This window comes from Aspergillus saccharolyticus (genome assembly GCF_003184585.1).
Source record: "Aspergillus saccharolyticus JOP 1030-1 unplaced genomic scaffold BP01scaffold_39, whole genome shotgun sequence".
NCBI lineage: Eukaryota > Fungi > Ascomycota > Eurotiomycetes > Eurotiales > Aspergillaceae > Aspergillus > Aspergillus saccharolyticus.
In genome coordinates, this window is record NW_020290649.1 from 249,467 (window position 1) to 260,409 (window position 10,943).

The window sequence follows — 10,943 nt, forward strand, 5'->3', positions numbered from 1 at the left end:
CGCACAATCAGGCCTCCTCCGGGTTACCCAAACCCAGCTATGCCAAGGGCAAAAACGATCAAATCAAGACAACGACGGCAACACAACACCGGTGAACTGCACCAATATATAGCACATATATACAGGCAACGCCAAGAGCACTAATAAGAGCGATCAGACTGCTCCAGGTCCCTTGTGATTTGACTGGTCCAGCAAAAGTCGGGGCTTGATGTAGTCCTCGTCCAGCTGTCGGAACCACGCCGCGTGATCCCCAGACGCCCCCGAAAAGAGATCGCGGATTGCAGCCCTGGCGCTCAATGTTGTCTCGCGTCGGAGAGGAGAAGTAGTCGCAGGGGTTGGATCCTGGGATCCGCCCGGATACTGTTGGGGTTGGGAGGGGGACCGCCGCAGTCGAGACGTGGGAGCTGACGGCGGTAGGTCGTCGTCTGAGGGGGTATCACCCACATCGAGATCGAAGGCCTCGAGCTGGTCAGCGTCTGTCGCACGACCCTTGCCATTGTTCTTCAATCCAAACTCATCTTCGCTTGCCGCGCTGCTTTCGCTATGGCTCCGAGGCCGGCTACCCAATAACGAGGCCGTGGAGGAACGGTCGCGAGCAGTGTCTCGCTGACTGTAGGCATTCGAGTACATTCGGGAATGTCCTCGCGAGCCAGACGGTGGGGGACTGGGCCGACGGTTGTTGCCACTGGAGTAGCTATTGTGGCGGTCCAGCTCACCCCGCGTGACGCCATCTAAAGGAATGGTGGAATCCATGCGGCGAGGCGTGTATCCCAAGCCTGTATCGGAGCGTTTGTAATACGTGCCGCCGTTGGTGACCTCGATGTCGAACTCATCGTCGGACTCGATCTCCTCCACCACGCCTGTCCGGATGCCGAGGATCTCGAGCATCCGAGCTGTGGTACCACCAAAGATAATCACGGTCAATACGACAACTACGAGAACTGTGGCTCGTAGTGCCGGGGCATTGACACCTTTGAGACCGGCGGCCAAGGCGACACCAACAGCCCCACGCAGACCGGCCCAGAAGAGCATGGCTTGATAAGCGAACGGTAGCTCATCTGCGACATCCATTCCACGGCGACGGGCCCTATAACGAATGAACCAGTTGATGGCTCGAGACAAGGGGAACACAGCCAGGTATCTGGCGATACAGATGCCGAAAACGGCCACAAGGATAAACAATGGCTTAAATTGCAAGTTCCTTTGAACAAGCAAGTCCAAGCCCAGATAGATGAATATGAAGTTCTCTGATAGCTGTGCCATCACCTGGAAAAGATACTTCGTTGTCAACTGCGTCCGACGGGACATGTTGTAGTACGCATAATGCTTCATGGTAATGCCGCAGAATAAGAGAGAGACAATGCCTGTGATCATGTTAACCTACTATCCCAAGGAGGATGGTGGTTGGTGACCTACCCGAAAGATAGACGCCATTAGAGAAGAAGTAGCTGGCATAAGCGATAAGCACGATCAGGCAGCTTTCAATCTTCGGCTGGCGTCTGACATGAGTGTATTTGAGGCCTAGGGCGGTTATGATCCCTACGATGACACCAACAATCATACTTCCGAAGAAAACGAGCAGGAACAGGCCGATAGCTTCGAACAGGTTCAAGAAAGTTAGTGAGCCCGCCTCACTATCGGCATACTTCTGCGCGGTCTCGAACAGGACAATTGCAATAGCATCATTTAGAATTGATTCACCGAAGATGACCGTATAGAGCTTTGGCTCGACCTTGTATAGGTTGAAGATGGCCAAAATGGTAACCGGATCCGTCGCCGACAAGGTGGCCCCCACCGAGATTGCCTCTACAAAGGTCATATCAAGTCCATCCAATGGGATCCTCGTCCAGACGAACAGAATCAGCCCCAGCACGATGGCGGAGATGAAGGTGCCGGCAAATGCAAAGGTTAATATAGTGCCGATGTTTCGGAAAAAGTTCGCTTGGTGTAATTCGTAGCCCGAGGCCAAGATGATCGGGGGAAGGAGGAGATTGAAGAAGAATTGGTAGTCAAACGCAACACTGTCTTGAATTGGGGACTCGGGACTTAAGCGGATAATAAGCCCGACAAACATGCCTATATGCACCGATCAGCCTCTGTTACAGACCGCAGAAGAATCATGCCCTCCCTCGGTGGCTAGTCACACATACCCGCGAAGATGGACAAGACTGTTTCGTGGACTGCTTGGATCTTTTTCTGCTGCAGTATGTAACTGGTGAATAGCGCAAACATCAACAGCATGATTAGAATGAAGAGCGCCCAGGAGCTGAAGAACTCCTTGGTGCCGGCCTCGGGAGCATCAGCTGGAGAATATGCTTGTCAGTTCGGGAACAGTGCGATAATAAACAAGATCGCATCGCATACCATCGTCTGGGTCTGTGTCAGAATCCATCGCTCTACCTAGTACGCACCAGATACAGTTAGTGTTTGAAGTTTCGTGGCGCGCTTCTTATATAAAGATACATACGGAGCAAATGGTGCAGGGCATCGCCCATCACTTGACCGGCCATTGTTGTTATTGGGAACTGAGGCGTGTTTGCCCAGGACGGCAGAGGACGATTAAGGCCAACGGCGAGTGTCTGGCGCCCGAGTGAAATTACAGACGACACACATAATCATCCGCGGATCCTGCACGATCCAACGGGAGGGGGGATTCGTCGTAAGCAGTGGAGAAGAGATAAGAGATCGATCGAGTGGAGAAAAGAAGGGGTGAGTGGGAAGGGAGAGGGAAAGGAGAGTGATCAAAAAGAAGAGACGAAGTAGAAGGAGAATGAAGGTGCGACAGGAGGGAGGGGGGAAGGGGTGAGGAGGAGGAGGAGGAAGAAGAAGAAGATGACAGACAACAATAATCAAGCAACTGCTGGTGGTGCTTGGTGGTGCTGCTGCTGCTGTTACTTGCTGAGTCGTAATTGCTAGTGCTGGTGCTGGGTGCGGAGCGGGTGGTTCGGCGGGCGGGTGGACGGGGCAAATCAATCAATCAAGCATTATTGTATATGTAACGTACTACTCGGTGCCTGTAACTCCGATAACTACGTATTCCTTACTACCCCCTCCCCCTCAATTGAATTCTTCAACTGGTATTTATGCCATCTACTGTAACTTATTTGCTCCAATTTCTTCAATGTCAAAAATTTGGTCTCTCACTAACTTCAGCTTAACTACTTACGTGTTAAATACACTCTAACTTTCCTAAGAGATAGATACGATGCTCTCTTACGCTTCCTCCCAACCCGCGAAGTGGTGGCCAAGCATCACGCCCGCCTACCATCAAGAAAAATCCCACTCACCGGGTTCCTTCAGCGAGTCTATGAGCCAACCATGCCGCAACTAATGTCGCGCAGCCGCCAAATCTCAGCACCCATCCAACACTATCATCCCACGGCTCCCCGCGGGGCTTCTGGAATGCCTTGAAGATGGCACTGGAGATCAGACTCGAAAGGATCTGAGGTGCCGACACGGCAACGTTGTGAAGACCAAGGATAATCCCTGCCTGTGCCAGGTTCTCCTCTTCCTCTCCTTTGGTAGACGGCAGTGCATGCCCGTGTTCTAGATCCTCCCCGGCTGTGGTCGGAGAGGCGGAGACATTGGCGTCCGGTGCCGTGCCGTCAGCCCGCTGGCGTCGAAGCCGGCGCTCGGTATCAATGCGCGACACCTCCGCAGAAATTAGGGCAAAAGGTGCCCATAGCGTTAATGCCCATGAGATGCCAACAAGTCCGACGACAACTGTAGCGGCCTGGTATGACGAGATGAAGAACGTACTGAACATACATATGGCGAAGTTGACATGTGACATCAACCAAGCGCGGCGAAGGGTGAACCCCGGGATCTGGAATTTGGAAAGCCACCCGCCCTCTTCTCCATATCCACTTTTGCATGCAGGAGCGATACCGGTAGGGGCCTCCAATGCAGTTTCTATTGAGGATGATCGCCTTCGGCCACCCAGAAAAGGCTCCTCCTCGGTTTGGTCATCGGACACTTCGGACTCGTCGACGATTACCGGCTTGTACGTAGGCACAACGAGCATCGGCAGCGTCAGATTAGCCACGAAAGAAATGATGGCATAGACAAGGAGCGCAAAAGTCCCGATTCGCGTGGCTTCTTCCCATGCCTTGTTGATGTCATCCTCCGACAAGCCTGGGTGTGCTTCAAAGATCGGATTGACAAATAGCTGACCAATGTATGTGGTCGAATAGAACAGGAAAGGAAACCAACCAATCCACGCAGCCAGCTGGACCTCGCATACCTTGGCGATCTCCGACGGTAAATACCGGATTGACTTGAACACCTGCTTGAAAAAAGCGACCAACCCCGGATTTCCTGCGGCAGGAGGTCCTTCTAGTCGCGGGTCTCGTTCTTTGATGTACAGACAACTGACCAACAATGTACAGATAAGTGACAGGGACGCCAAGGCGCACAGCACTTTGAATTGTGTGTTGCCCAAGAAAGGGAAGTACTTGGGCAAATCCACGTATCCAAATATGTATCCAAGAATATTGCCTAGACCAGTCATGCGACTGGCCCACGCATTCGCAGATTCCTGCTGGTGTGAAGGAGCATTATCCACAATGAAGCACCGGATACCTGCTTGAACTGTAATCCAAATTCGGTCAGCATTTTCCAAGGTTCAGTCAACGGTACGCCACCCTGGGCAGGCCTACCGGTATTTACAGAGAAGTCCAAGCAATACATCAAGATAGTGGCTAGCACGATAACCAATGTCTGAGATGCATCGGAGCCTGGTGCAACATCAAATACCCCCAGAAGGCCTTCTGTGAGCTCCCGCACCCAGGCCAAAGCCAGCAAAGAGACAACGCTCGCTGCACCGCCGACCACCATGAAAGGCTTTCGCTTGCCCCATGAGATACGGCAGTTATCACTGCAGATGCCAATATAAGGTTGCACGAGGGTTCCTGTCAGAGGACCAGCAATCCAAACGAAAGCAAGTAGAGCCTTGCTCATTCCAAGCGACAAAAGATAGGGCTACAGTCCGCACCCACGTTAGATCAATTTAGAAATGCCATGGATGCTTGCAAGCCTACCGATCCATTGGATAGCTCAGTTGACCATACGACCTGAAGACTAGGACAGTGACATTTTGGTCAGTCTTCTGGCTGCTGTAGAGAGCAGGTTCATGCTCATATTGACAAGATAGGTGCTCACCCGCCAATACTCAAGGTCAACAAGAACAGATACCAGCTGCTCTTTGTCTCCGAAAGATCGGGAGAATCTCCCGATCTATTGTTTGCACTTGACTCTCCGGTTTGCGTCATTGAAGTCACTTCATTACTGTCAGCTGCTCCCACCAAAGGGGACGTTTCATTGACAGACCGATAATGTGCTTCTGTCATTGAACTGATCGTTTCAGAAGCGTTTCCTCACGGAAAGCGTTGTTAATGCGGCTTCAAGTCTGAGTACTAGTTGTGGTCCAGCACCGTTGAAAAAGTGCGTTAAGAATAGACTTGTAGCAAAAGGCCGAAGTGGAGGCGGCCACGGTTTGTATGACGATGTACGGAGACAGCGCCTATCAAAGGTGATACAAGCGAGAGCGTGGAGCAGTGCGGTGGTAGGGCTATAGACGAGTCTCTGTGTGTTCTAATTGTGATTGCTTGCCGAAAGCTCAAGCAGGTATCGTGACGGAACGACGCCTACTAGAGCTTCTGATAAGGCAGGGCGGAAGCTATCGTGGAAGCGCGGGTTGGATCAGGCAGAGCCAGAATAATCACTGAAACCGATTTGAAATGAGGAGAACTTCTCAGTCCTGATCTTGATCCATGACTGCGTGGAACGTTGAACAATATCTCAAGTCGATGAGAGCCAGCTCAGCAGGCATGGGGAGCATAGGAGTCTGAAAAGATGTGGGGATGATGAATAGACAGCAAGGCAAGGTTAAGGCAAGCAAGCATGTCATGTGTGTCCTTTGCGCCGCGCTTTCGTGGTCCAGTGGTCCAGGGTTGGGGGGTCGACGTCAGCAGGCCCCACACGTGACCCAACCGCGATTGTTCCCGATTAGTCCGGGGTAAAAGCATGGCAGCATTGCCTGTCAGGATGATGGATCCTGATTCCTATTCCCACCCCAAGAAAAGTCGTCTGACTGGGCAAAATTCATTACCATTTGATTCATATCTGTATGCATATATTCAACCCGATCATTCCTGCCACAGTCACAAGTGCCACCTTGGTTCCCATTCATGGCGACTCCTCATCCTTTGGATCCAGGAGACCCCTCGTCAGCCCAATGGCACCGGATCCCTCACCCACTGAGTATTTGCTCAACTGATAGCCTCTTAGAGCGAGGTGCCTCCTTTTCGTTTTATCCTGCACCTTGCAATCTCTCATCTTCCCTAGAACCCAGCATGCAGGCAAAGAAAAGGACAGGAGTATGAAGAAGAGATAATAATGGCAAGGGAATGGGAAAAGACGTGGGGGGTAAACAAGAAGATGATACAAGAAATCCCATTATCAACATAACACATGAGGAGAGAAACAGAACCAGAGAAACCAAACCGAAGCAGAAGATAAAATGAGCAATAATGGGATTGTGATGGAAACTACCGCGTAGTCCACAATCAGTAACGCCAGTATCGCTTATTAGGGACCAGTAGGTCCAGCGCGATTGCGAAGCTTTAAAACACAGAAAAAGTGATTCTCAACCCAGGCCAGGGTATCGCCCTGGCTTTCACGGCAGGGAAGGCCTAAACACAAAAAAGCCAGCAATGGTTCTAGGAATCGATGTAAGGCACAATCAAGGAGGAAATCTTGAGTTAGCCACCATATCCCACAGGGCATGCATATGAACAAAGGACCACCAGAACTCGGTCCAAGAGAAAGCGGCATAATATGACGAGAAATCGGAGTATATAACCCGCAAGATAGATGCGAAAAGACGTTTGAGAATGTTCATGAAGATCAAAATAATGCCAAGCTGGTCAAATCTGTTGCTGCAAGAGCTGGGGAGTAACCATATGCGGAGCCATCATGGTGGGCATAGTAGTAGGTAAGCTCATTGCAGAGGGCACTGTAGTCATGCTAGGGACGATTGCACTTGGCATCGAGTCTGACGGCGAGGATCCCTCGTCTTGGGAACCAAATCCATTCTCTTCATTTTCCAAGTCATCGTCCGGGATAGCAATTGGCGGCTGACCATCCTGCTGCGCCTCATGAATGCGGCGGTGTCTGTAGTACGATATTAGCATTCCTATTATGCTGCCCTGCCTTGTCGGGGAAGACTTACTGTGCAAGGTTATCCGACCGCGAAAAAGCCTTGTTACAATAGGGGCAAGGATAAGGCCGCTCTTGAGTGTGCGTCCTCACATGCCTAAGCACCGAGAAGTTAGTAAGCAACTACAGAAGCCGTGCTGGCATGCAGCCGCAGCGGACGCGTTGGCCAGACATAGGGTATAACTCACCGCTTCAAGTGTTCTAATCTTTTGAATAGCCGTCCACATGATGGGATCGGACAGGAGTGTGACTTCTGTGGATAGGGACCAAGTTCCATCATGGTAGCACTCCGAGCCCGACGGACAGGCCCCGGGGCATACCTTTCTATCTTGCTTGCCGCATTGTGTTGGGCTGAAATTTCGAGCGTCTCTCCATCGGGAAGAGGAGCGAGTTCATCCGTCGGGTTGGTGGGATGCATGACATGCTGCTGCTCGGAATTCTCATCCAAGCTCGACAGGGGAGTGCTATGGCGGGACATCTCATGCAGCAGATTCTTCTGGGGAAGGACTGCAGCACGATATCCATTGACAGGGCGATGAATGTCATGACGGGAATCATCCGCCTCTGGAATAGGGGCCACGGAGCTGGATACAGATCGTCGAAGGTCACTTGGCCGGTGGGCGGCATAAGCAACAGCTTGGGGTTGTGGACCTGTGACTTGCGGGAGCATAGTAGCAGCGGCACTGGTAACACCCGGGGGGATAGAAGACCGACGCCGACGCTGCTTGTATGTCGGTGAGCCCTCTAGCATAGAATAGACATTTGAGGGGAAGGATCTGGCCGGAGTTGGGAAATGAGCACTTGTGAAATTTGACGGAGGGAGCTGCATCATTGGATGGAAAGGAGCTGCGGAGATATCAGGGATAGCAGTATAGAGCCCGGTATCTTCGTTAGCGATATAAGCTGGTTCGGCGCCGAGGTGACCATGTTGCGGAGGCGTGACTGGTTCAAATGATAGGCCTCGATTGGAGTAATCCTCGTACTGCGAAGACACAAAGGATGGAGCCGGGGAGTATTCGACGAACGTTGGCATTGACGCATGGCGTTGGTGAATGCGGGCGATCGGCATTCCATTGCGATCATACTGGATCTGCCCATAGTCCGCTTCACGCTTAATGACGTTTTGGGCTAGAGTCGTAGGCATGGGAATCGGGTTGTACATCGCCGGGTTGCCGGACTCGTCCGGGAGAAGGGGTAGCGCCGGGGGAGCCATTTGGGGAGCCATCTGAGGAGGAGGCATAGCGTCAACGGTCCGAACCACTGGGGATGCAGGTTGGCCATATGTCGTACTTGCGTGAGCAGCAAACGATGATGAGTTCGCTTGTTGTGCCTTTGTGAGCTGTTCATACAATGACTGCGATGAATCAAACTCGAAGGACAAAGCAGGCTCGCTGACTGCAACTGTGGTCGCCTCCTGCCCCATCTTCTCGCGCTTCAGATCACGCTCTAACGCATCAAGAAAAAGGCGATCGTGGGGTACGCTGTACCAGTAAAACACCTTTTGCTTCTTCTGAGTGCGGATGCAATTATTCTTGTACAGGAAATCGAGGAATGGGCTCTTGGGTTCTTCTAGCGTGGCATCAGTTCCGGCCTTGAGGTTTCGCAAGTCCGAGAAGATACCCTCCTCGAACTTCTTCGAATTCTTGACTGGGCGACCGAAGGCCTGGAATCGGAAAGCCAGGCATCTCACGATATCGGTTCCCGAAATGTGAAAGAGGTTGTTCCTATCGCCAATCAGCGTGCGCGCTCTTCCCTATCAATTGCGAATATCCGTCAAGACTAACCAGAGAACACATGATATGTAGTCGCCCGTCGGAAGCAAGAACCTGCGAATCAGTTGGTCCGTATGCCAGTCCACGGGTGCTGAGAGAAGGAAGTATTTGACTGAAGAGCGGCGGGCACAAGGTCAGATTCTGAACTGCTGATGCGGGAAAGACCACAAAGGATGATGTTGCTGTAGCCATTTGTTTTTAACTTACGGTTATCGACCTGCTGCAGTGCGACTTGCGCATCATGAGGGAGGCTCTGCTGAGCCTCGTTTGAGAGCATGAACGTCTCGGGTTTCTGGGGAGGCGCCATAGGGGCACCATGTTGAGGATACATATTGAATGTGATACAGTGGTCTGGTGAGGAATTCATCAGTCCGAGTTAGCATGCGAAATTTCTATGCATGCGCGCAAACAAAGAGTCATGGTGGACGGGATGTTAAACATAGACACCGTTGGGCCGAACAAGGAGAACGCACCGCCAAATAGACCTGACCAAAGACAAGCGGGTGAAACCGCGCGCAAATCACCAAAGATGACTTTGCCAAGAAAGTTCAAACCGGACTCGGAGAAGTGCTTTAGGGAGTTGAAGGTGAGTGACTATAGTCCAGATGCGATTTCGACGAAGTAACGGTGAAACACAAGCGGAGTCCAAACACGCGGAGCAGAAGAAAAGAGGTACCGGCCTCTTGGGAAAGATGTGTGTTGTTGGTTGTCGTTTAGGCGCTGACGTTGCCAACCCCTCGTCGAATAAGGGAAAGAACAAGGCACAGACAAAGAGAGCAATGGAGAGTTGAACTGGGCCAGCCCGATTACAAGTCTCTTAGAATAAATCGCACGGCGAAGGGGTGGGGAGGAAATGAAACGAAAGGAGGTGAGGAAAGAAGAAGAAGAAGAGGAATGAAAAAACAAGAAGAGGTAAATTGTAGTGGTGGAGGAGGAAGAGGGGAGGGGAGAGGGAGGGGGAGAGAAGAAAGGGAAAGAAGAGAAGGAGGGAGGGAGATGAGAATTGAGGTAGGGACTTTGCTTTTTTACGGTGGTGTGGTTGAAGAAAAGAGGTAGTAAGTAGGTAGGTAAGTAGGTATAGGTCAGGTATGTAAGTCCAAGCAAGAAGTAGTAATAATAACGCCAATCGATAATAATAATAATAAATAATAATGGGGAGGGAAGCAATAAAAATAAATAAGAATATTCAGAAAAATGCAAGACGGAGGGAAAAAAATTCCCCAAGGGAGGAAAAAGAAAAAAGGACAAGAGAAAAAGAGGGAAAAAAAATCAATTGTCAGAACTGGGAAGAAGGAATTCAGGGAGCGGGCGCCGACCGAGACCCGCGCATCGAGTTACTACTCCGTAGTTGGAGGTGGAAGCGCTGGCCTGGCTGCTTTGTTATGTCTAGGTAGTTCTACTTAGTTACTTGGTAGGTACCAGTTGATCATACTCCGTACCTCGTCTATCGCTGCTCTCGATCTTTGATCTTTCAGATTGGCACAAAAAAAAATAAGACACATTTAGAGTACAGATATACGTCACTCAGGCACTCACCCACTCACTCACTCACCCATACTCCCTCTCTCTTTGAATCCTCCTTCTCTTCTACCAAAGTCGTCGACCTCCCAAACTAGTCATCCAGACTCCGGGAAACGCGCACGGCGAAAAAGTAGGGCTTCGAAGGTGGTCCGACCTAGACAAAAGCGGAGACTGGCGCCAGGGACCGGCTCCAGAAGCCTAGGGGAAAAGCTGGAAGTACGGAGAGGCTACTCTTTTTGAGACCCTAAGATCCAGCAGTACGGAGCAGTCACCAGTCAATCAACCACTATGATAGTTTAAGCTTCCCCTTCCCTCCGATATCTGGAGTACACCAATATCCAAAAATATCCCCTTGATGATGACGCTATTATTCAACGCTTGAAGAAGCACCAAGAAGTGGGGTTCGATAGAGAGGAAGGAGGAGGGAGGGGG

The 10,943-nt window shown here is 51.1% G+C and overlaps 2 protein-coding genes across 2 annotated transcripts; both read right to left on the minus strand.

Moving 5' to 3' along the window:
- Positions 1-153: 153 nt before the first annotated feature.
- Positions 154-4,959, minus strand: BP01DRAFT_376602 (sodium/hydrogen exchanger 3; the record flags this gene model as incomplete). The annotated part of the gene is made up of 6 exons (XM_025576959.1): positions 154-1,364; positions 1,417-2,076; positions 2,151-2,303; positions 2,365-2,400; positions 3,370-4,590; positions 4,659-4,959. 6 exons carry the CDS (start codon positions 4,957-4,959, stop codon positions 154-156), a joined length of 3,582 nt encoding a protein of 1,193 aa, XP_025428045.1.
- Positions 4,960-6,926: 1,967 nt separating this feature from the next.
- Positions 6,927-9,321, minus strand: steA (sexual development transcription factor SteA; the record flags this gene model as incomplete). The annotated part of the gene is made up of 5 exons (XM_025572160.1): positions 6,927-7,173; positions 7,232-7,315; positions 7,407-8,942; positions 9,003-9,102; positions 9,198-9,321. The coding sequence occupies 5 exons, from the start codon at positions 9,319-9,321 to the stop codon at positions 6,927-6,929; spliced, it is 2,091 nt and encodes a 696-aa protein (XP_025428046.1).
- Between the last annotated feature and the right edge of the window lie 1,622 nt (positions 9,322-10,943).